The sequence below is a fragment of the Tursiops truncatus genome, chromosome 10 (genome assembly GCF_011762595.2).
Source record: "Tursiops truncatus isolate mTurTru1 chromosome 10, mTurTru1.mat.Y, whole genome shotgun sequence".
In the NCBI taxonomy this organism is placed as follows: domain Eukaryota; kingdom Metazoa; phylum Chordata; class Mammalia; order Artiodactyla; family Delphinidae; genus Tursiops; species Tursiops truncatus.
Genome location: NC_047043.1, coordinates 64,439,922 through 64,465,492, shown reverse-complemented (window position 1 = coordinate 64,465,492; position 25,571 = coordinate 64,439,922). Strand labels below are relative to the sequence as shown.

At 59.8% G+C, this 25,571-nt stretch overlaps 1 protein-coding gene across 1 annotated transcript in view; it reads right to left on the bottom strand.

Moving 5' to 3' along the window:
* BSN (bassoon presynaptic cytomatrix protein) overlaps nt 1–25,571 on the bottom strand; it is a 42,654-nt gene that overhangs the window by 7,941 nt on the left and 9,142 nt on the right. The window contains exons 3-6 of the mRNA XM_073787811.1: nt 19,258–20,142; nt 11,590–12,060; nt 4,498–11,142; nt 175–2,251 (exon numbers count right to left, since the gene is read on the bottom strand). Coding sequence (XP_073643912.1) covers nt 175–2,251; nt 4,498–11,142; nt 11,590–12,060; nt 19,258–20,142 — 10,078 coding nt within the window. The remainder of the gene's footprint in view (nt 1–174; nt 2,252–4,497; nt 11,143–11,589; nt 12,061–19,257; nt 20,143–25,571) is intronic.

Below are 25,571 nucleotides of genomic sequence, written 5' to 3'. Positions count from 1 at the left end.
CCACAACCGGGCCAGGGCGCGGGTGCAGCAGGCAGGAAGGGCAGCCTGCAGCAGGGCCCACTGGGTGAGGTGCCAGGCCAGCCCCACTGAGACATCTCAGGGCTCAGGGCCCCACGGGCGGGCAGGCCCCCCAGGTGCTGAGCATCTGCAGAAATCACCCCCAGCTGCCATTACCTTCGCTGTCGGAAACTACGCAGTGGGAATCATCCAGGATGTAGCCCTCCTCACACTTATGCGCGTGGGCTCGCGGTCCATCCTTGACATGCTCCTGGACGTCAGGCATGGAGTGGCTGGAGCAGAACTGTGGGCAGGTGTCCCCCGGGGGGAGGGTGCCCCCAGCAGGGTGAGGCCGCCCCAAAGGGCTGACGGGGCTCTCCTCTTCAGAGGCCTGGCTCCGCATGGGGGGCCGGGGCCGGCCATGGGCCATGCTCAGAGATGAGGGCTTGGGGCCCGCTTTTTGAAGTCGCTCCACAGCCTCCCGTTCCCGCTCGTATCCCTTGGCCCGGCCACTGACGTCATGGCTGGAGAGCTTCTCCCCGCTGTATGCAGATGCCACCCGGGACCGGCTGCTCCCACTGTACACGCGGTCATCCTCTTCCACTGGGTCCCGGCTGGACACCCCATAGTACCTCTGCTGCTCATACACATTCTTCTTGAGCCCATAGGTGATTTCGTCCTGGAACTTCCTGCCCCGAGAGGCCAGGCTGCTGCTGACTGCAGAGGATGGGTAGGAGGCCAGGTCTGACTCTACATCCTTGGCCTCTTCGATAGGTGAGAACTTGGAGATCTTTTGCTCCATGCCCTGCTTCCGGTGCTTGCTGCGCTTTGAGGAGACGGCAGCCGGGGCCAGGCTCTTGGAGGGATGCTTGGGCCCCACGGGGCCTGGGCTATACTTCTCTCCTCGAGCCCCGTGTCTGTAGTCGCTGTCACTGTAATAGTGGGTGCTAGCTAGTCGGCCATTGCTCTCCACGCTCCTGTGATGGCCGCTCTTCCCACGGGGGTCGTAGGAGTCCTCCTCGGATTCTTCCTCCCCTCTGGTATAGCAGCAGGGCAGTGTGGGCCCCTCAAGGACACCTGGTTCTCCTGGCTCTTTCCCTGGACGCCCACTGCTGCTCGGCCCCAGGGGCTCCAGCTTCTGGCTGTCAGGGGCAGTGGAAGCACTGTCCTTGGTCAGCTCACTGATGTCGTCAATCATCACATAGTTCCGAGGGACATTCTGCTCCAGGCTGGTGTAGTGTGAGTCAGAGGGGTAGGTGGGGGCTGGGCTCAGGCTCACACCACTACGGTCACTGGCCCGCGGCAGCTCAGGGGCCTTTCCTTGTTCATAGCTGCTGCTGACTGCTGGGCCACTATAGCTGGTTTCAGACGAGGCTGCAGACATGGTCACGACAGGGCTGGCGATCACCTCATAGTTGGTGGGCACCTTCTGCTCCAAGTCGGCTAGTGATGTCTGGCGTGGCTTCTGGTGGGGGGTACGGCTGTCAGTTGGGACTGGGTAAAGGGTGCTCTGTGTGGTTGGCATGGGTGTTTGGGCTGTATAATGGCCTGTGGGACGGAAAGCCTGCTGGCTTGGCAGGCCAGGCTCAGCAGGGTAACTGGTGCCAGGAGGAAAGGCAGGTGCTGGGTACGTGCTGGGGCCAGGGTAGGTGGGTGCCTGGTGGGCTGGGAATCCATTCTGTGTTGGCCCACCGCTGCCTGCAGCATACTGTGGCGCCGGAGGTGGGAACCGGGATTGCTGGAAAGCAGTGGGGCCAGAGGGAGTGGCAGGAGCAGCGGCAGTGACAGGGAAGTCTGCATACTGGCCAGCCGGAGTGGCACAGCCCTGGAGCCGCAGCTGGTTGAGCTCACTGTCTGACAGGTAGTCGCGATGCTCACTGAGACCACGCAAGGGCGGGTAGTCACGGCCACCCCGGTCTCTGGCCAAAGACTCTTTGCGCTGGGTGATGCCCAGCTCCAGGTACTTGAGCTTGGCGTCGATCTCCTTCTCCTCCTCATCCAGCTCTGCCTGCTTCTTGCGCAGCTTGGTGGACTCGTGCTCCACCAGCCGCAGGTCCCGGTCCAGCTCCCGGAGCAGGCTGGCCTTGGTGGCAGGGACAGCGGCGGGCCCCACCAGCCCACGCTGCAGCAGGCTAGCCGCATACAGTTGTGGGGGAGCCTGGCCAGCCAGGGGCAGGTGAGCCTCCTCTGGAGGGGGGCTAGGCAGTGTCCGCTTCACCTTGCGGACCAGGCCGTTGGGTGGCAGCGCCGACACCTGAGACAGAGGGAAGGGCGGGCAGCACTGAGACCCAAGGTGTGGGTGGCCTGGCAGGCACAAGGTAGAAGAGCCCTGGCCTGGGCTCGGGTAGGGGCTGGGCTCCACGCCGTCAGTGCCCTGATTCACCAGGCAGCCTTGAGGCCTGCCCTGCCCACCCACTGGCCTTGGAGGGAGGGCCTGTGATCATCTTACAGGCCTTCTCCTTCCCAGACCTCGGGGCAGTGGGACGGGAGGAAGCAGCAGATGCCCCTCTGTGCTGATGTCTAATACTGGCCTGGCACACAGCACGTCTCCAACAGGCTTGCCACCCTCCGCCTCCCACTGAGGGTACTGAGGTGAGGAGAGTACAGGTCTGGCTCTGCGTTTGGGTCCTAGCAGCTGGCAGGAGCCAAGGGCAGTGGAGGGCCATGAACAGGAGTGGAGTGGGTCCTGGGCCCACCAGGTTCCCTAGAGGATCATGACAGGGGGCGCATGCTGACTGGATGTCAGGTGCTGCAGGCTCCGAGTCTTTTCTGCCTCCTGCCCTTCTCCTCTCTAAAGTGAAATGCAATTCAGCCACCTGTCCGCTCTCCTCCTCCCATGGCCCTGTACCACCCTCTGTCAAACTGTGCCCTCGGTCTGGCCCCAGCTCCCTCCACATCCCTGTCAGCCCACCACTCTCTGAGGCTGCCAGGCTCCTCTAGGGCCTCTCCAGCCCTATCTCTGGCTACCTGGCTTCCCAGTCAGGGCTCCCTAACATGTTCTCCATGGGGTCCTCCTCACCTGCCCGAGGCGCCACATTGCCTCAAGGTCCACATTGCCAGAAGCTTTGTCCTGGGTCCTCCCATCGTCTCTAGCTCCCAGGCCTCTGGGTTTTATGGGCCACCCAAATCCCCTAAACACACTGGGGACTGACATCAGGCTTCTTACCTTTTACCTTGCCAAGAAACTACATAAAAGCCTCCCACCTACTTTCACCATATGTCATAAAGGAAATGATAATGTGTCCCCAAACCTCAGGACGAAGGGTGGCCTTTGATGGAATGGAATAAATTTCCCTCCTTGAACTCCTCACTCTGTTGTCTGTCTTTTATCATTTGGTCTCACACCATGAGTGCCCATCGTGGCGTGGCACCCCCATGGCCAGCCCACAGGACCTCTGTGCCGACCCTAGCACGGAGCCAAAACCACCTGCCTCTCTGACGTGCCTTCCCTGCCAGCCCAGACTCCTGATCCCACCCCCACCCCTCTGGCCTGCATACCCCAGGGCTCTCCACAACCCAGACTCACCTCCACAACCCCACCCCGACGCCTCACCTCTCTCCTCTCTGCATCACACTCAGAAAACGGGTAAATATACCTCCCAGTGCCTCTGGCTCCTAGGCGGTCTCCCCAGGGCCACTGTGCAGTCACTTCCTTGAGTCCATCTGCCCATATTCTGCCTAGGAAACTTTCTAAGATACCCATCTTGTCCTGTCTCACCTGCCTGAAACACCCAGGAGCTCCAAGGGCCTTTGGGAAAATCCCAACCCCCTCTTGGCCTGGCACTCAAAGTCCTTGGTGTCAGTCCCTTGCAACCTCCATCTTCCTAACATGCCGGCCACCTCTCACAGTCCTGGGACATCATTGGCAACTAAAGCCACAGACGAGGGTAAGTTTAGACTCCAGGAGCCCCTATCTAGGGCAGCAGACAGGTATGTAAACAGATTTGCTGAGGGCCAGATAGGGGCATGGGACAAGATGAGGCAGAGAGCACGCTGCAGCCCACTGAAATGGGCCTTGAATGGTAGTCCAAAGGACTTTGGCTTCCTGTGGGGCAAGGGAGCCAGACCGGGGCTGGGGAGTGGGGAGCAGCCCAGCCAGGTCGGTGCTATGGTTTTCTCAGGAAACATCCAAAGAAGAGATTTGGAGTGGGAGGGGCCCAGGCTGGAGGGGAGAGCTGAGGAGGCCTGACGGGGGAGGTGGCAGGGACTGGACTAGATACGGGCTGTGAAGAGGCAGTGCTAGGGTGAGGCTGAAGTTTCTAGCAGGGTCTAGATGGCTGTGGTGGCCCAAGTGTGTGTGTTTTGCCCAGGATGTCCTTGCTGGGCTGCGGGCTCCACCGGATGTGCATCGAGATGTGCATCCGTTCCTCGACTCCTAGCTCTGGGCCTCTGGAGCTGGAGGTGACTCCACCCCCACCCCAGGAGACGCCCCTCCCTGTGGGGCCCCCCAGGCTAGGCAGAGACCCCTGTCCCACCCTGGACCAGCCCCTGTGCCCATACCTGGCTACCCAGTCCCCCCTGGTGCTGGTAGAGGGAGAACCTCTCTTTGGCAGACTCCTCGGCGGTGGGGCTGAGGGGCTTAGGGTCAGACAGGGACCGCTGCAGGGTCTTCATGGGGCGCGGCAGTGTCTGCTGGCGGAGAGCGCTGTCAGCCGTGAAGTGCTTCTGGGGACTCACGTGAGCCTTGTTCAGCCTCTCACTGGAAGCAAAGGAGGTGTCCAGGAGCCGGTGTGGGGAGAGGGGTGAGACTGGTGAGTAGAGGACCTGGGGGGACTTGGGAGGCTGGCGGCTCACAAGCTGTGAGAGAGACTCCGGGGGCAGGTGGGCCTGGTATCCAATCTCCAAGGGATCCGGCTTCTTTTTTTCGAATCTGCCCAGGGGCCCTGGGGTGACGATCTGGATGCCAGGCAGGTAGGGGCTGATGGCAGTTGGCCCTACAAGCTGCGGCCCGGCCACACCCTGGGCCTGCCCATCCGGCTCCGTCTGGCAGGCCAGGCTCTCCCCACGCCCAGTCTTCTCTGGCGCCGATATGTACCTGACGATCTCCACCTTGGGGTCGGTGGCAGCTGTGATGTGGATGGCTGGAGAGACTCTGGGCAGCTGGTCAGGCTCTGTCTGCACAGAGCAGTCGCTGATGGTCTGGATGCCCACGCTGCTCATGGCCCTCACGGCGGGGGCGGCAGTGGATGATGAGGCAGTAGCATCGTGCTTGCTGTCGGAGCCAGAGTCTGAGTGGCGAGAAAGACGGGACCTGCGGCGGCGCACTGGCTGCTCCCACTCGGCACTGTCCTCGTCGTCCGTCTGCACGCTGCAGTCAGCACTCCGCCGTGCCCGGCGCCGCCGGGTCAGGAGATAGCGGCCCTCTCCATCCTCATCATCCGTCTGCACGCTGCTGTCTGCAATCCTCCTGACCACACAGGGCTCAGGCCCTGACTCTGGCTCACACACATCCCGCAGGCGTGGCATGGAGTGCCGCTTCTTGATACCACTACGGCCTGCCTCCCACTGCTCCTCAGTCTGCAGTGACATGTCCGAGGCGGAGCTGGGGAGACCCCGGTGCAGCAAGGGCTCACGAGGCTGCCCAGGCCCCTCAGGCCCAGGCACGGCAATGAAGGCTGCGTGGGTCAGGGGTGGCCAGTACTGGCCATTCTGAGCCAGCTCTGTGGCAGCTGGGGGAGGCCCTCGACCGGGTGCCTCACAGGCCACAGGGAAGGGAGCCTTCTGCCGCTGCTTCTGTTCCTCCAGTTGCTGCTGCAGCTGCTGCTGCAGCTGCTGGATCTGCTCCAGCTGCAGACGCTGCTGTGCTAGCTGCTCCCGCTGCAGTGCGAACTGAGCCTGCCGTTCCTCCTGCTGCTGCTGCAGCACATGGTGCTTGATGGTCTGCAGCTCCTGCAACTCCCGCTGCACCAGCAGCTGCTCTTCCTCGCGGTGCCTCTGCAGTTCCACACGCTCCCGCTCCAGCTCCTCCTGCAGCCGCAGCTGCCGCAGCTTTTCTAACTCCACCCGCTCTCGCTCCAGCTGTAGCAGCTGCTCCTGCTGCTTCCGCTGCCTCTCCTCCTGTGATGCTTCCTCCTTCTCGAGCCCTGGCCGGCTGAGGGCCCCACTGCCGCCCCCAGGAGCAGCATCTACCGGCGGCTTCTGGCCAGCCGCTGGGGCTGGGGCTGGGGCTGGGGCTGCTACAGCCTCCTTGACAGCAGCAGGGGTGGCTGTGGAAAGAGGCTCTTCCCGAGCAGCCCCTGCTGGCAGCTCTGGCCTTGGTGGGCCCCCAGCCCCTGGGGCCCTGGCAGCAGCAGGCTTCCCCAGGTAGACAGGACCCTCAGCAGGTGGAACGCTGGAAGCAGTGGGGAATCTACTTGGTACAGGATATCGGTATAGCCCTGTGGGCCCAAGAGGTACCCGGGGGGCAATCATGGGCATGCGTGTCAGGCTGGCGAGTGGCACGGCTGTGACTCCTCCGGATGCATAAGGCCTGTACATGCCACCACGCACCATGGGCCGCAGTACTGAGGCAGGCTGGGTGGTGATGGGCAGTGTTGCAGCAATTGGAGTGTTGATAGTCGAGTAGATCATGCCGTCGGCTGCACGCACAGTGGCTGTGGATGGCAGCAGCTGTCTGATTGCTGTTCCCTGGCCTGCTGTAGGCCTGTACTGGGCCAGGTTCCCAGGACTCGGGTGGCCCTCCGGGAAGGTGGGGTTCCCAAGGAGGCCAGGTCTGAGGGGAGCCAGACCTTGCGGGGCACTGAGCCCTGGCTGGGGCTGATACTGCATGAGGTCGGGGCCACCACCACCGCTGCCACGCCGCCCTCCGTACTGGTCCATGGAGTTGAGGGCAGCACACATACGGCTGATCTCACGGGCCGTGGTGGCGCTGTACTGGGCCAGGCTGGCCTCCTGGAATCCAGCTGCATCTCCCCGTGGGCCATACCTGTGGTCTGAGTAGATGTTTGACACTGAGCTGTAGCGCCGCATGGGAAGCGGGTGAGTCAAAAGGTCTGTGGGATGACGTAGGTCCGTGAATGAACCATACTGCAAGCCCTGCCCAAGGTAGCGTCCATCTGCAAAGCCCAGGCTGTAGGAGTGCTTCAGTGAGCTGAGGTCCATGGCCGAGTCTCGTCCAGGGCCCTGGAAGAGGTGACCAATCCTGTGGGTGTGGTAGTTGAGGCCAGCCTCAGCCAAATTGGTGTCGGACATAGAGGAGTACAGCCTGCCAGGGAGGCCCTGTGGGTAGGGCCTCTGCTCCTCATGGGGCCCAGGACCCCCGACCACCTGTGCCCGGTAGGTGGGGGCCTCGGGAGGCTCAGGGTCCCGGGGACTGTAGAAGGGGCCGCTGCTTTGGCCGGGTGGGGCAACATCTGCCACACTCTTCTCAGGTGCGCTGGGGGTGGGGTGAAAGGTACCTGTACAGCTACTGCCAAAGGGGAACTTGTAGACCATATCACAGCACGCCAGCTGGCTCTCGGGCCTCATCCCAGTGAGGTCCAGGGCACCTGCCGGCTCCTCTGGGAGCAGTGTGGTCACAGTGCCTGCTGTGCCTTCTCCCATCTGCACCACCACTGTATGTGGCTTCCTGGCACCTGGCAAGGCGTGTGACCGCAGCTCTGCGGGGGTGGCCCGATGGGGTTCGGAACCAGGCTCTGGCACTGGGCCTGACTTGAGGCCAACACTCTGGGCAGTGCCCACCTGAGTGATCAAAACATCCCTTCTGGCCAGAGGTGCCACCTGGTTGGGCAGGTTATACCTGGCAAACTTGGCCTCCCTGGGTCTTCCTCGGGGCCCACCACGGTAAGGGGCTGTCTGGACTGCCTGCTCTACCTGCTTGACCTGGGCCAGGCACACGGGGCTACCCGCACCCTGGCCAAAGTCCAGTCGGCTCTGGAAGGGGTCTCCATAGACCACAGGCTGCTTCTGCTGAGCCATGAGCACAGATGAGGCCATGGTGATGCTCACGGTGGTGGCGGTGCTGAGGAAGGCATGGGTCTGCTCCTGGGCATTGAGGTTGATAACCAAAGGCTGTACAGCGGTCGACTGCCGTCCTGGGATTGGATCCAGAGCAAGGCCGTACTTCCTCGCTTCCACAGCAAGAGAGGTCAGGTCCATGCCCTGGTCAGTGAGGATGATGGGCGTGGGCTTGATGGCTGTGCGAAGGTCTACCACGGCACTGCCAGGGGGCCTGGGGCCGGGCTCGACCCTAGACGTTCCAGGGACAGAGGAGATCCGGCACAGGGAGATGTTCTCAGCAGGGAGGGCGCCCCAGCTGTATAGTGCCAGGGGCCCATCTGCACCAGCACTGGCTGCCCGCGGGAAGCCAGGTGGCCCAGGTGGCTCTGGGGGCAGCTGAGGTGTTGTCTGGCTGTAGCTGTGGTCGGTGGGCTGGGTTTCAATGGGTGAGCACACTGGGGAGGTGGAGGCACTGGCATGGACCATCTTGGTCTGGCTGGAGGCATCTGACCCCAGTGTGATGACCATAAAGGGGGCATCCTGAGGGGACTGCTGCCGTACCAGGTGAGGCGTGCTGGGTCGGTGTGGCGTCTGTGTGCCCTGAGCCACCGTGGGTGCCGGGCTGGGGGCACCAGGGCTCCGTGGCATGTCCAAGGCAGGGGTCGGGCTTGGCGTCTGTGTAGAGAACTCTGCTGTGGCCCTTGGGCCCAGCTTGCCAGGGGAGAATGTGGGACTCTCTGAGGGAGAAGATGGAGAGAGAGGGGGGCTGGAGCCTGCAAAGTAGGAATATCCCCGGGAGGTCTGCGGGGTGCCACTCTCGCCATCACTCACACTCAGGGGCTTCTCTCTGGCAGCCCGTCCACTGACAGCAGGGCCACGGGGGGCCTGGGGTAGCTCCTCAGTTTGAGACCCATAGTTTGCAGTGGTTGGGCTCTGTCCATAGCTGTGGCCAGTGGAAGAGAGCAAAGGGCTGCGCTCAGAGCCTGCCGGGGAAGTCGGAGTCATGTACCCTCGTGGCAGGCCAGCTGGACAAGGAGCCGCAGCTGCGGAGGCTGGGGTCCCAGGGCCCTGGGCAAAGGTTATGCCTACTTCCTTGGAGGCAGAGCTGGGGGAGGCAGGAGAGCTGTGTAGCTTGAGGGGGTCCTGAGGCTCCTTTGCAAAATGCTGAGTAACACGGACATCGGGAATGACTCGGCCCCCACTGCTGTCAGAGGAGGTGGAGGTGGAGAAGGACACAGGGGCGGCGAGCTGGGTGGGACTGGTACCAGGGGTAAGTGGGCCGCCATTTTGTTTCATTGGGTCCATGTACGCACTCTCGGCATTTAGAAACTGCTTCTCCTTCTTCTTGTCCTCAGCAAAGGCCAGGTCCCGTGAGGAGGCCTGATGCATGCGGGCAATGCTTTGTGACGTCTGAAGGATCTCCTGGTACACGGCTGCTCCCAGGCTGGCTGGCGTGCCCTCCGAGGCCGGCTGAGCAGCCCCACCATAGTCATGGTCTGGGGTGTCCTGGTATTCGAAGGAACCCTGGCCCCGGGGGCCTACGGGCTGAGAGGGGCCACCATGGGGCCCACGGCCCCCTGCTGCCTGGCCTTGTTGCCGCTGGAGCAGCTCGGCCTTCCGCATCATCTCCTCATAGGCCTCCTCAGCGCTCTTGAGGGGCCGGCCGGAACTGGGAGTGGTGGTGCTGCCCAAGGGTGTCTCGGTTGGAGAGTAGAGGGACATGAAGGTGGGCAGGTTGTACTCACTGCCTGACTTGTAGAGCCGAGGGGGGCCCCCATCCAGGGCTTCAGCCTCCGAGTCAAGGGAGGGTGAGGGCGAGTACTCGGAGCAGGAGGAGCGATGTAGCTCCTCCATCTCGGCCGCCTGCCTCAGCTCCTCTGTGGGGGAGGCATCCTCAATGGGCGACAGGTTGCTGGGGGGGGTCTTGGAGCGCTCACGCCGCCGCTGGGCCCGCAGCTCCTCCTTGTCACGCCGGGTCTTGCGGGCCGTGCTGCGGATGCGCTGCTGCTCCACCTCCCGCATCTTCTCCTGCTCGCGCAGCAGCTCCTCCTCTTCCCGCAGCTCCTCCTCCTCTGAGGAGTCCTCGATGGTGGGCAGCAGGGGCCCATGCGAGCGGTGCCGGGCCTTGCGCTGCTGCTTGGCTTCTTCCAGCCGCTGCCGGCGGCTGGGGCTGCTGTCACTGTCCTCCTCCAGCGAGGACAGGGAGGTGGGCGAGGTGCCCGAGGTGTAGCTGGGTGTGGAGGCCGGCAGTGTGGAGGAGTGCTCCCCGCGGGAGCGGTCCTCAGGCGAGCCCGTCAGGCTCTCCATCTCCAGCTCGGGCTCCCGGTCCAGGCTGGGGTCAGGGCCTTGTCCCAGGTCCAGCTCATGGCCGTAGCTGCCCGTGCTATTGAGCTCGATGGTCTTGAAGCGGCGGAGCCCGCCCTGCAGAGCCCCACTGCCGTCTGCAGCCTCTGCTGGGCCTCCCTCGGAAAGCAGCTCCTCATAGCCCGTGGTGGCGTTGTGGGGCAGGCGCCTCTTGGGCAGCGCTCCCTGCTCTTGGCTGGGCTCGGGCCTGGGCCGGGGGCTGCCCTTCTGCGAGCCATGTTTGACGGGGCCGTGCCTCGGGGGGGCAGCGTCATCCTCCTCCAGGTTGTCTTCTTCGGCACTCATCTCCAGGATCTGCCGCCTCATGAACTCCTCATCAGTCAGTTCTGCTGCCCGGGATGGGGGCTGGGGCGGAAGAGGGGACAGGCCACCCTCACTGCTGTCCTCCACATAGTCATGCCTCAGCTGGCTGCCGAAGTCATCTGAGGACTCAGCTGTGTCCTGCTGCTCCCTCCGGCGCCCCCACTCCAGAGAGTCTTCTTCCTCCAGGATATCCTCCAGCTCCTCATCCGAGTTGAAGGCCTCGGGCATGATGGACAAGGAGTGGGGCCGCCGCTTCTGCTCCTCACCACTGCCGTAGCGGGGCTTTCTCCGCTCACCACTGGGGACCGGGCCCTGGGCCTCCAGCGAAGGCCTCATGCTGCTCCCCACCTTGTGGAGCTCAGAGGGGCTGGGCGGGCATGGCCCTGTCGCCCCTGCACTGTCCAGCTGTTCCACCTCCTGCTGCACAATGCCTGTGATCTCACTCTGGGAGCTGGAGACACCATCGGAGGAATAGCCTGTGTCGCTGAGGCTCTGCGGGCTCCGAGACAGGTCCTGAGAGTAAGGCTTGCCCACCGGCTCCTGCAGCAGGGTGAGAAGCAGACACTGACTCCCCATGGCAGACGGCTCGTGGGGGGAGTCCAGCCCTCTCCATCAACCCAGGGCCCTGGGGAAGGGTACCTCCACCTCCCGGGGGATCAGGGCCCGCCACCCACTCCATTGCTCTGGTCTTGAATAACCTGCAGGTTCCATGTCAAACCCCAAGCAGCCCCAGGTTCTCAAAGAGAAATTTTACTAAATCTGCTGGTAGCAGAACCCAGCAAAGCATCCGATAAGGTGTCAGACACAGGATCGGCCTAGAACTCACAGGCTCTAGGCCCTCTAGGGCCTCATCTAGGCGTCCCTGCTGTCCTCTGTGGCCCCAAAGGGCCTGTCCCAGGTCTACATCCCAGTCCCGCAGGGAGCTAAGCCCTTCTCTAGATTGCCCTGCCTGAAAGCTAGGATCCCTGGGAAGTAAATGAGACTGACCTCCGCCTCCCCACCCTTGGGGGCTTCTGGAACCCCTGCCTTGACGACGGGGGTGGCAGGTTCAGTCCTCCGCACCCCAGCCTTTGCTTTAGGAATCCCAGGGGGCAGGGTAGTCTCTGGAGGTGGCTTCAGCACCGGCTCAGCTTTAGCTGGGACTCCTGTCTTCTTTTCCTGGGCACTGCTCGGGGTCCTGATGGGTTCAGAAGCCCTGAGGGGCTTGGCTTGGGGACTAGCCTTGGTAGGAAGGGGACTGGCCTTGGTGGGCAGGGGACTGGCCTTGGCAGGCGGGGGGCCTGATGGCTGGCCCAGCCCCGGTGGCCCTTTCTGCTTCGGAGGGGCTGTTCCAGCTGCACGGTGAGGGGCCCCTACAGGGGGCTGCTGTGAGGTGGGCAGGGTCAGTGGGGTCGGCTCTCCCAGGCTGCCCTCCAGCAGCCGCTTAGTTTGGCAGTTCAGACAGAGCCACTCGGTTTTCTGTACGGAAACGAGAGAGGAGGAATTTGATGAAAATCACAAAGACACTGAAGTACTCAAAGATTATTCCTGTGACTATTTCTGTAACCTTAAGGAGGAGAAAATCTCCCAAAGCATGACACTAAAGGCACGAGGAGAAAAAGACTGATAGGTTTGTTGCCCCCAAATGACAGATGCCCCATCCTTCAGAGGCATATGTAGAGTTAAAAAGACAAACCCAAAGGAAGGGTCGCTTCCTTACCCCATAGAGAGCTTTTCACTTGGCCTGAAAAGGAGGAGAACCTGTATGAGATGGGAGGCTACAAAAGTAGCACAGTGTCTGGAGAAGAGGGGGCACTGGGGACTCACCCCCAGGGCGTGAACAGCTTCTGGGAAGGGTGCAGAGTCCCCCAGGTGAGAGCTCCCGCAGACCAGGAACAGCATCCAGCAAGGATCACCTCCCAGAGGCACTGCCCCGCCCCAGCCTCCACGCTCTCAGGCCTCAGATACCATCCTTCTCCACCCCCAAGTAAGGGCTGTGCTGGGAGGGTGCAGGCTCATGGGGCCAGGGGAGGCTGTCTGGGGGAAGCCTTGCTTGGGGGTGGGGGATGGAGCTAAGCAGTCCCCTCTGTTCACACCCCCCAGCCCAAGTCACCTTGTCTTAGGCCAGCAAAGACGCCCAGGCGAAAGCCTCCTCCTGCTCCCCCGGCCTCTGGGCTGTTCTTCCGACGGGACCTGTGTGTGCCAGCCCTTGGGCCAGGGGCCCTGCTTCCTCCAGAGTTGGGCTGGGATCAAATCCTCAACCATCAGTCCACCAGTTTCAGGATTACCCTCTCTGTGTCAGTCTAAGTGCTGGGGACTGGAGACATAGCCATGATTAAGACGGACACACAGGCTGGCATGCAGCCTTCTTGGAACCCAGAGCCCCAAAGAGGTCATTCTGAGTATGACATGGGCATCAATGGTGAATTTCCCAGAACACCAGAAACCAAGTCTAACTCCCCAGGTCCCACTGTCTGCACAGGGAGAGGGTCAAGCATCCCAAGCCCTGAGCAGGTGATTTCTGTAGCAGGTCAGAAGCTGGCAGAAGCATGTCTCCCAGGAGCCTCCTCCAGGGTGAGGGCTCCTCCTTGGCAAGACTTGAGGCCCTGTCCTGGCCCACGAGGGAGGGTTGGGCGGGGAATGAGAGTAACAGCACACACCTGTGCCTGCTCTCATCCCAGGGATGCAGAGCCTCGGCACCCCTACTGTCCTACTGTTGCACATCGGGGTGCCAAGACACTCAGGCTCCCACCAGCAGCTTGACCACTAGGATGGGGCATCAGGGGAACCAGAGGACACAGAACTACAAGGTCAAAGAGCCAGGGACAGGGCAAAGAGGTGGCCCTTGGCCCTCACCAGCCCAGAGTGGGCCAGCATCCTCAGCACCCTTACCACGCACACTGCCCCTAGGCCCAAGTCAGACCCTAGCCCACCTGGCAGAGCCTTGGAAGCATGGCACCTCCAGGATGCCTGCCCTCAGCCTGGCATCCACAGGCCACCATGGCAAGTACCGTATCAATGATTCTGCCCTGATTTCCTGCCCACAAAGCTACACACCACATCTCTGCCCTGGGCCCCAGCAGAGGCCAGGTCAGGCGGGTGGCAGGGCCTTGGTGTTGATTGAGTGACAGGTCTGCTCCACAAACTTGTTACTCAGGGCCTTGAGACTGAGACTCTCAGAGACTCTCAGACCTTCCCTGAGACTGGAGCTCCAACTCTGCCTGGAGGTCCAATTCCACACACAGGTCCTGAGCAGAGGGGCTCAGCTATGGAGTGGGACCCTTCAGAGGTCCTGCAGGTACTCACCCTGTTCCTTGTAGGGCCTGGCTCTAGCACCACTGCTGACTCCCCTGGACCTTATCTGATGCTCTGTGTATCCCCCATACAAACTCCTATGAACCTTATCTGATGCTCTGTGTATCCCCAATACAAACTCCACTTGCTGGGCCTTGGGCTCACTTGGTGCCTAGGGAGAGTGCTGGATGGGCTGAGCCAGGAATCCCATCCACGTTCCCCCAGCATCACCTGAGGTCACAGTGGAACTCCCTCCATGTCAGAGAGGACTGTAAGGTGGCAAAATGATCCTAGAGAAGTGGGAGGGGTGTTAGTAAAGGCCCAGAGAGAGTTCTGGAAATGAGCGAACAGCCCCTTCCCTAGCCCCAGGATCAACATGATGGGGTTAGGATCTGGGCCTAGACAGTGGGCTGGCCCAAGGCAACACTGCCCTGACTCCACCTTGGGTCCATGCACACAGCCATCCAGGTTAGGCCTCTGAAGGTTCTGTCATCTACTTTGGCTCACCTTGCTGGCTTGGCAAACCTCCGACCTCCACCTCTGGCCTGTAGATCCCACCCCAGAAGTAACAGTCCAAATGAAGCAAGGGCACCTTGGAAGGGTGGCCTGGATGGAGGCGACAGACCTAATGCCAAGAGCTCAGAGGCAGCCCCTGCAGTGGCCTGCTTACCTGAGCCCAGAGGCCCAGCCCTCAGCAGAGCATGTCAACTGTGGTCACATGCTCCCTGGGGTTTCGTTCCTTCCCACGCTTACTCACAGAGGCAGCCAGGCTGCAGAAGGGGCTGCCCAGCTGGCCCTCTTGCTCCTGGCTCTGCTATAGCAGGCAGTGAGGGAAGGAGGGAGGGAGGGAGGGCAGGCAGGAGGAGGCATGTGAGGTAAGAGCTAAAAATAAACCGCTGAACTAGCTGCTGGAGGCCCTTCCCCAGCCCTCTGGGGTTGGTGGGAGAAGGGTACAGGGCATTGGGGACACTAGAGGTGGAGCCAGGGGAGACCCGGCCAAGGCTGGGGATGGGATGGGAGGCAGGCTGTGCCTGGGGGCTGGAAAGCAGCTGCAAACTGAGGCCCTGCCTCCTTTATTCACGTTGCTCTCATCTCTGCCCCTCACTTCATGCCCCCACCCCCACCCCGCTCCTTCATTCCCTGTTCATGCATTCCCTCTCCCCCTTTAGTGTTTACCCCCCTCATTCAATCATTCACTTGCACATTCTCTCTCATACTCTCCCTCATCCAGCCCCAGCCCTTGGGGAGCTGCTGCTCACTGGCCCCTTTTCCTATCCCCTCTGACAAGTGGGCAGGGGACAATCTGGGACATGGGGATGGACATGAGAGGCTCTGATGACCATTTCTGCCTTGCCTCCCTCTGTCCAGTTCCTTTCTGGGGGCAGGAAGGTAGGAATCCCCCAAGGGCTATCGCCACCTAATAACGGTGGGAGGCGTAGATGTGCATACCTTCAGATGGAGCTAGGTGGGTTCCGGGCGAGGCAGGGGAAGTGAGTTATCTGAGAGAGTTGGTAGGGTACCCCACAGGCGGGTGAGACCTGCTACCTTCCGGAATCACTGGCTGCTGTACCTCATGGGCCAAGAGAGCCCAGCGAGGCTGCATTAGAAGCTGGGCATCCTCCCTGCACTGTCTGACACAGCCTGAATGACCCTGCAGAACACAGTCTCTCTGCATGTGGAGCTGGCCTAGGTTACAGCAACACCGGACTGGCTGCCTAGCCCAACATACCCCCAGCCCCACTGCCAGACCAGGGGCAGTGGATGAGAACTGAGAAAAGGATGCCCAAAGGTTAAAAATAAAAGAGCCCAAGACTTGCACACTGGACCACAGGCATGGCCATCGCTGGTGCTGCTGTTCCTCTACGGACCCTTGCTCTGCTCTTCCCTGTCCCCAGACATGCGTAGGCTCCCCTTTTTGGGACCTCTGCCTCCGATAAGAAGAATCGTCCCTGATATCCCCAACGTTTGCCTTTATGGTTGGGCTGTGCTCTCCTCATGCTCCAGCACCAAATGTGTCCATTCCCTGTGGCCATCCCTCATGAGAAGAGGATCTTGCACTGGCCACGGGGTCAATTCATACCCAGGTAGTAGGGGCTGGTGGGGACTCTTTCTTTCCTGTACAGAGACCCTCTTTTAGGACACTCTGGTTCCAATCTCCTGGCTCAAGGGCTGACTGTGTGTTGGACCTTGCACAAGTATCTGAAGTATGGCATCTCACCTGGTTCTCACAGAAACCTAAAAGGGAGATCTATGGCCCCCAATTCCACAAGGGAGGAAACAGGCCTCCCTGAGATCACTACCCCACAGGCAGACTGAAGCAGGTCTAGAGCAGAGGCAGCCCCCACCCCAAATAGGCCCAGCCCGTCCCACACATCACAGGTGCCAGGCCCTTTGTCCAGGGAGGCCTGACTTCTCAAGGCCACGGCTGGTATTTTGGCAATTATAATAAGATAAGAAACGGGCAGTGTTACTGTAACAACTCCAACTCCACTAATTTCTTCACAAACTTTATTTTGAACCGAAAGCCAATTAAAAATTAAGCCAGAGGGTACTATTATCTTTCAAAAAGATAAATAGGTAAAAAATTTGGAATCAACAACTGTTAATCATGAAATGACTCACATTTTATAGCACTATGGTTAATTTTTCAGAGAAAATTTCAAAGGGAAAAGGGATCTAGTCTTATTGCCTCCTCCATCGTATGCTCTGGACTCCCTCTTGAGAAAGAAGGTAAAAAGGGTTTTACAGCTCAGAGAGTTGGGGTAATTCCCACCCTGGCAGCCCAGACAGGTGGCTCCAGCCACAGGTGGAGCCACAGCAGGTCTAACAGGTCTAGGGGGGAGCTGGCCCTCCCTCAGGCCCCCAGCCTGCATGCAGACATGCCTCATGCTGTGCACAGAGACAGCCAGATGGAGAGAGACAGCCAAGGCAGACCTACCCCTCCACCTCCCTCCCAAGGCAGGATGTGTCTGGGCCACCTGCTGAAAAATCAGGAGCCTCTTACCAAGAACACACAGGGAAACACAAAATTGCTCTAAATGCCAAGTGGCCATTCACTGAGATGGGACCAAAGATGGCCCATGGCCTGGTTAAGAGCCTCAGCTGGGAAGGGCAGGGGAGGGGGACACACCAAGCACCAGCCCTTCCCCACCAGCCTCCCCAGGCTGCCAGCTTACACCTCTGATGGATGATGGTGGCACAGTCTCATGGTGGGAACCACGGGAGGGGGCATGATGGCTGCCCATCCACACTTTCCCCAGGAGCAGCCACAGGCCCTCTGGGGATAGCAGCATTAACAAGCAGAGCCATGAGGAGAAAGGAGTCAGAGAAGCTGGGCCATCTTCTGACTGCTGTTAGGAGCAGGAGGCAGGGAAGCAGAAGCTGCGGGTAGGGAAGATCTAGGACCAGGACGCCCAGCAGCTTTGCCATCAGGCCCATGGAACCCACAGATCCTGTGGAGGCAAGGGTGGCCCTGGCCAAGGAGGTGGCAGTGGGGCAGGACATGGAGACAGCAGGACATGGAGGGATTGGGGCAAGGGGCAACGCTAGCTACCGAAGGGCAGAAGCTCCAGGGGCCAGGGAGGCAACAACCAAGCCTCTAATGAGGGGCTGAGATCAGAATCCAGACCGCTCACCCAGAGTCAGCATGTGACTGAGACACTCCTGTTTGGGCAGAATTAGCACTTCCCCTGGCCTGGCCCAGAGGGCGCTGAAAGGAACTGTCAGGAACATTTATACTCCTGGACAGAGACAGTTTTCCCCTCCTCTCTGCACATCCTGCTTAATGAGGAAATGTGGGCCCGGAGGTCCCTCGGGGACAAGGGTCCTCCAGGCTGGGCCAGCTCAACAGTCCAACAGGGTTCAGTGTCAGGCTGCCCCACCTGGCAGTGGGTGTGTGCCTGGCTCCAGACTGGAGCTCCTCTGGCCCTGTGGTGACCCCTTGGTGCCCCCTCACCTCTCTGGGCAGCCAGGCCAGCCATCCTCCAGTGAGCCACTGGACCTAGGGCTTGGGGAGGTGGCAGTGAGGACCTGGAGGGCATCACATGAGGCATCACACGAGGAGGTCACTCATCTTGCTCAGGCTGCTCCTCCCTATATGTTGGAAAATATGGCCTGTGGCGGCCAAAGTAGTCTTCCTTATCACAGTGGGCTGCTCCCATGGAGGCCTGGCCCAAGGCAAGTCAACAAGGCGCCACAGAGACCATGACTACAACCACACACTCCTCTGTTGTCTCTGGGCCAGCGGTGGTCTGCATTCCACACTCTGCCCAACCACCAGTCACATATGGCTTAGCCCAGGGGCCCCAAGACTCAGGTGGCTACCGTGTGCAGGAGGAGTGGGCTTGGCTTGACATCTCCTGATATGACACAGCTGGGGACACATCCACCTGCCAAGATGAGCCAATCATAGACCGCAAGGGCACACACGGAACGGGACACACCCAGCTATGGGCAAGGCAGCCAAGGTAGGGGTCACATGGATGGCCCTGGGCAGGGTGGAGTAGATGAGGGCAGGGGCAGGAGCAGCCTTCCGGCCCAGGCTTGTCCTGCTCTGCCAGGGTGCCTCCGCACCTTCTGAACCTCCCAGGCTGGGCTCCAAGCTTCAAGAGAGCACCAGGCCTCCTGCTCCCTTCCACCCAGCTCTGCACGGGGCCCAGAACCCTCCTGTGGAAGAGGGACTGCAGAGAGACAGGCCCCAACCCCAGCACTCCCTCAAACTTCCCTCTGGGTAAGAAGAGCATCTCTGAGCATCCCCACAAACAGCCCCAAGGAGGGCTAGGCCCTGCCACAGGAAAGTATGTGGACCAAGGACTGTGGCTTTGACAAGCAGATATCAATATCCACGACCTCAGACGAGGGGATGAAGGGAAGACACTGCCTGGCTGGGCTGCCCCGCTGTAAGAAAGCCTTCAGCCCTGCCCTGGGCATGGGGGCACAGCCCTCTGCCTAACAGCCTTTCAACCCCTGTGAGGGTCACAGACTGAGGGCAGGGTACGACTTCAGGTTCTTCCTGCCTGCGCAGCGGGGGTTGGCATCATCCATGAGGGCCATGCCCATGATAGCCAGGAATGGGGAGGCCGGTTCAGGGCCTCCTGAACCTGGCTACCTCTGGGACCAGCCTCAGGGCACTGGTCAGCCGATCAGAGGCAGCGGGCACCATTATTCTGTCCACTGTGCCAGTTAATTCTCTGAGTGGAATGACAGGCCCGGGGCAGGGACAGGTAAGGGAGCATAGACTCTCTGCAGCTGTGTAGGGGCAGCCCTGTGATTGCTACAGACCCCGATTTCTACAGTCCTTTCTGGTTCCCATGCCCCCCCATCACCCCAGGCCTTGGCCCCTCACCAAGGCCCAAGGGAACATGCTTGGTCCAGCTCTCTTACCTCCACCAGGTGGGGCGTCGGGTTGAAGCCACACAGGTTGCACACCTGCAGTTTGCACGTGGTGCAGGTGTTATAGTTGGCGGGGCCCTTGCTGTCCACGTTGAGCTCAGCTTGGCACAGTGGGCAGGTGGCCCTTTCCTTAGGCATGGTCTTTGGCTTGGCAGCAGCCTTGGCCACTGCCTGGTGTTCTGCTCTGCCATGCTTTGGACTGGTTGTTCCCCCAGTTCTTGCCAGGGCTCCAGGCCCTGATCCAGGACCTGTTTTAGCTCCAGGCTCAGTTTTGGCTCCAGGTGCTGGCCCAGACCCGGGCCCTGAGCCTGGAGGTCTTGGGCCAGCCTGCTTGCTGGCATCGCTGAAGACGATCTTGGGCGGCCCCTTGCTGGGGGCAGCCTGGCCCTGGGGGTCGGCCTCAGGCTGCACAGACATGAGGGTGCTCGCCTGGGTCAGCAGCGATGCACCAAGGCCAAAGAGCTTCCCAGTGAGGCCCTCCTGGGTCGGCTCAGCAGCACCAGGCCCAGAGGGTGCTGTGGTGGCACTTTTGGCCGGGGCCTCTCCTGCAGGTGGCCTGGGCTCAGCTGTGGAACGCTTGATGGGGAGAGGGGGCTGAGGAGACACCCTCCCCACCTCCAGAGGGGCGGCTGCTTGGGCAGGCCCCGGCACTGAGGTGGCTCTGGCTGTCTCAGCCTGGTGGGGGCCAGGCTGTGGTCCCCCTGGGCCCCATGATTTCTCTTGCTCCGGCTTCCCCAGGGGCTGTTTGGCTGGGGAGTGGACTGGAGACAGGGCTGGGGAGTGCAGCTGCTGCTGGCTCTTGGAGCGAGGCGCAGTGGTCATGTCCATCCCTAGAGCCCTCTGCATCTGGCAGTTCAGACAGAGCCACTCCTTCACCTGAGGAGGAAGCATCATGGTCATCAGGGTGGTCAGGACTGGGGGTGCCCATGGTCCAGGTCATTGCAGCCCACAGCAGCCAGGGCCAGCTCCTAGCACAGGCAGGGGAACCAAGCCCGGCTCCGGTGTTTCTGGGCTGCCAGGAGGTGGGCTGAGGGACAGATAGCACTGCCCTGCCCTCTAGGAGCTGCCAGGTGCGTGGAGCCGAGCAGAGGCAGTCACACACTCCCTACCCCCAACTACCAACACACTGCCTGCCAGACTGCCTGCCAGGGTCCTCCCCATGCATGCCACTGGCTGTACCTCAGACCTGCGTACATCATCCATGTCCACATCCCGCCTCACCAATCTATGCTCCCATCCTCCTGGTTGGATGACCCCAAAAGCCTCCAACTGGTCACTTTCTTTCCCCTGCTGCCCCCTTCAGGCTGTTTCCACACAGCCGCCAGAGTGACCTTTTGAAATATAAACCAGGAGGAAAAGCATGGCCCTAGAACAGTGCCTGGTATGCGATAGGTACTCAATAAAAACTTGCAGAATGAATAAAGAAGTGAAGAGTAATAGGTACGAGAGGGAGGCATAGAAAATAAAAAGAAACCATGATTCCTGTCCTAGAGGAGCTTAGAGTCTAGCTGAGGAGACAAGATATAAATGAGAAATCTTGAGAGCAAAATAAGTGAGGGCAAAGTAATGCAATGTAAGTGACGTAAGTAGAATAAAAATACCTTTTGCTTTCTTAAGGAAGAGAAATTTTTTTAAAGAAAATGGGATAATCTGTGCCTCCAGAATAAACAAGGCATGTGTTGCTGTTCCCACGATGGACGTGTAGTTTCTCTCTGTCATTAACTCCTCCCTAGGACAGCAGGCTCATGACTCAGGTTGGGCCAATCACTGGTTGCAGCTAGGGGTGCAGGGATGGGCATGTGACCTTGCAAACAGGGCCAATCAAGAGTCCTTCCATGTTACTGGGTGAGTGAACAACAGGAGATAGGCTCACTCATCAGAAGGACGTAGCCTTGGAGTGGTCAGTAGCCTTCTTGCCCAACATGCAGAGAGGCACTAAGGATGAAGTCAAGAGACAGTTGGAAGCGGAGGTGAGACAAAGAGGAATGAGCAGAACTGATGACTTTATTCAATTCCCTGGATCCAGCTCTGCCTTAAGTCTACCCTCGGACTTCCAGTTACATGAGCCAATATCATCTTCCTCCAAAAATCCACATACAAATCAGAGAATGTCATTTACAGGCTCAAACCCCTCTAGTGAATTCCCACCACACTTAACCATGGGAACTCTTTACTGTGACCCATGAGGCCCCCTATCTACCCCAGCCTATGCCTCTCTCTGGCCTCCTTTCCTGCCCTCTCTCCTTTGCTGTCTCACCCCAGACACGCCGGACCTCCTGTTCTGCCAAGTGGTCCTCTGAGCTCTCTTCTGTAACCAGGGCCTTTGCACTCACTCTTCCCTCTGCCCCCGGGTGTTGCTAGCTATGCAGGTCTCAACCGAGTATCACTTCACCAACAGGGCCCTCCCTGGCCACACAATCGAAAATACCTGGGACTTCTCTAGTGGTCCAGTGGTAAAGACTCCACGGTCCCAGTGCAGGACGCCCGGGTTCAATCCCTGGTCAGGGAACTAGATCCTGCATGCTGCAACTAAAGAGCCCACGTGCTGCAACTAAAGATCCCGCACGTGGCAACGAAGATCCCGCATGCTGCAACTAAGACCCGGCACAGCCAAATAAATAAATACATAAATAAATATTTTTTTAAAAAAGAAAGAAAGAAAATACCTCCGAAGCACTCTGTAGGTAATCACCCAGTTTATCCTCTTCACTTATTCTTTCCCAAAGCTTCTGCTACTTTGTCCCTTTGGGTGTCTCCTGTATCCTTGCCCCAACCATGCGCTCTTGTTTAGGCGGTCTTGGGACAATGCACAGTGTGTGGCACAGAGCAGGGATCACTCCAGAAATACTTGCTGTAGGATTAATCCTGACAACCTATTAATAGGGGCATAGCTCTTGCAAGGCTGCAGCCATGAGAATGGAGATTCAGCATCCCATGAAGAGGCTTCTCCTTCTCAACCAGAAAGGCAGAGGCCAAGTCTGCTCATCTATGGTTGAGCAGCCAGAGTCTTTGAAAGCACCACAGTGGCCCAGTTGCCAGGGAAAGGTCCAGTCTGGTCCCTGGGGCAGAAAGTTCCTTCTGCCCACCCTCAGGGGTGCCTCCAGCCCTGCTCTCTGCCTTGAGGTCACAGGGCTGTGCTGCTGCCGCTGTGGCTGACTTGCCACAGTTTGGAAGCCTGGGCTTGGTTGCCTTGCCCAGCAGCCCAAGAGCAGCATCCAAGGAGTGGGGAGAAGACTGCACTTTGATGAGTACCCCCTGGCACCCTGCACCACACAGGGCATGTTCGCAGGCATTCTTGCATTTTATCTTCACGGTAGAGAAAAACAAGGTCTAGTGTGATTTAGCCACCAGCTCTCACAGTAGCCCAGCTTGGAAGTGGCACTACTGGCAAGACTGGCCCTGCCAGCCCTGCCCAGCTCCTGAGCTGCAGGTTGCAGCCTGTGGCCTTTTGCATGTCTGCCTCTTCTGCAGACCGCTTAGCCTCACCCAAGTCAAGTCATGGGTCTAGAAGTTGCCCCTGCGGAACTCAAAGACCAAGCCTGGCTCTAGAAACCATAAGAACAGTGATGCCGCAGCACTGGGGAGTGAAGCCATCCCCCAAGCCGGGAACTGTTACCTCATCTAGATGCTTTGAAGACCCAAGGCAGTTTTGTCTACCTTTGGACAAAGAAAGCTACAGAGGAAACAATCTGTGTCCCGGGGACTCAGCCCAAAGACTCCTTTAGAAAAGTCATTTTTGGCGAGGGTGATGGGGGTTCACTCCCATCAAAAGCGGGAGCTCCCAGGGGCAAGCTGTTTTGGCTCACCCTCAGAGGGACCCTGGGAGATGATTACCCTCTTGAGGGGAGGCCTAGGTCCTGGCCCAGGACGGCAGCCACAAACTCAGTTCCTGTGGTGGGTGCGCAGCCCACACTGGAGGTCCCATCTCTGCAGCATGCCCTGAGGTGGGACTTCCCAAGAAGAGGAACCTGAGAGGTGAGGCTCTTTCTCCTGGGACTTCAGGGTGACCCTCCTTTGGGTTCTGGACAGGGTTGAACAAGGGCCTGTGCTAAAACTCCTGCACTCACCACCAGAACCTTCACTTACCCAGCCTCCATCACCCAGGCTGTCACAGGCGTCTCACCTAAAATAGAACCTCTCCAAGAAACAGCTAAAACGCCCCTCAGTGACTCATATCCCAGATGGGCGTAGCTATTTCTATCCAGCCTCTTCCAGACAGCAGGAGCCGTGACCGTGCCCTCCCCCAACCCCTCCCAGGCTCAGGCCCAGGCAGATAGGGCCAGCACACAAGGCCACCCAAGGAGAAAGCTGGCTGGGGGATCTCTCTGAACCCAGCAAGACTTCCCTCTCTGCCTCCCCCGTGGAACTTCAGAAGCTTGCTGGGAGGGGCTCATCCTCAGCCTCTTCCTCCCTCCTCCAAGGTCCTTACCCTGTGTTAGGGGGATGGAGGCTGTCCACTGGGTAGGGAGGGAGATGGCTGTGCACCACCAGCCCACCTGCCCACCTAGGCTGGGTATACATGACCAGGCCTGGGGCAGCTCCCCTGGCTCTGGAACCAACAACAGCGAGAGTCTTCCTCGGCTGGACACAGTGTCTGTGGCTCCTGGATACCCTCCTAGCTGGCTGCCCACCAGAATCAGAGGGCATGGCCTTCTACCAGTGTGACAGGGAACCTCTCTTAGAGTCTTGTTATCAAATATCTCCATAAGCCCTTGGCCCATGGCCAGGAGATGGGCAGGTCACAGACTTCATGTCCCAAGACCCAAAGATGGGGCTAAGGGGACTTCCCAGGGCTACTCTGAGGTAGATGGTTCCACCTGACATCAGCTTTGGTCAAGCTGATCCTTCTTGCCAGCAAGGGGACCCATTGTGCCATCTCAGAGGCATAGAGGCCCCCGCACCCAGCCCAGTGGGGGTCTGAGCAGCAGTGGGGATGGGAAGGCTCAGCGTGGTGTGCAGCCAAGAGCTGGTCCGCAGATGCGGGAAGGAGAAGCTACAGGAACATGGTTTCCCATAGGGAGCCAGTGCCTGCTCTGCCAGGAGCCGGCCAGAGATTCAAAAAAGCAGGCCTTGTGGGTTCCTGGCTCTGAAGGGACTTTCTCCCCGAGAAGAGCCTTTCTCAGCTGCTCCCTTACTTGCACTGGTCAATCACAGAAGGGCAGTAAGGCAGTGCAGCCCACCAAGGATCCAGAGGCCTGGGACCAGGCTGGGGGCTCTGTGAACCACACGTCTGCGTGGCCTCTCCCTGCGGCTCCCTCCACTGGGCTCTGGGGCAGGAAGGGGAGTGGGGAAACTTTGGGGGAGGGGTTTCTACATCTTTCCCACAGGGGCACTGGTGGCACTGCACCTGCCACCCTGCATCTCAGCCCCAAAGGGTGGGATCCAGCCTTGCATGTCATATTTGGCCCCAAAGGATGCTGCCCAGGGAACTTGCTTCTGCTCCTGGGTGGGGCCTGCCGCACTGTCACCTCCGTGGCTACCAGGAAGCTCTGAGGGCCCCCAGCAGTAACAGGTTCTCTTTCCACCATCCCCTCCCACGTCCCCACCAGCAAGGAAGGAGGGTGGCAGACATCACTTAGCCTGCCTTCCTGCAGAGAGCAGTGGCTTGCCTCCGAGCCCAGCCCCGCCTGGGAGAGCGGGCATGCAGGGTGTCAGATCACTGCACTGACATCATGCCTGATGCTGCATTCATTCTTTTTTCCATTTTGGTACAAGTTGAAACATCACAGGAGCAGCTTATAAATGAGCCTTCCCTGCTGGTGCCAAGTCTAGAGATTCCTGGGAGGGCCCCTCCGTCCAGTGTGACCTCATGCTCTTCCAGGCTGTGAGTCACTCACCAGGCCTCGACAGGAGGCACATAGCCCACTGTGTGCTTGGAAGAAGGGTGGGCCTGTGCCCTCGCACTGCCCCTAGCATTGGACACATCACCTGCCTCATCCAGTATCTAGCTGCCCCAAGTCTGCCACCAATCTGCTTGGCCTGTCAGCTGGTTGACCTCAGGTTTAGGGGCAGGTACCACAGGGTCCCATAGAGCAGGGCACATTGATCCAGAGCTGGATCAGCCAGGCCTGGCCCACTGGGGAAGCCTGTGCCAATCTCATCAGGTCAGGACCCTGAGGGGGACCCCGGGAATCTGCCCAGCATCTGAGGCCAGGATTTGGGTGGTGGAGGCTGAACCCAATTGCTGCTTGGGGCTGGAAGGCCTCACTAGCCTGGAGCTCCATGAAAGGGAGAGAATCCATCCCCTTGCTGATCCTCCTCCCGATATCCCTCAACTCCCCACCGATCCTACCCCAGACGGCCTC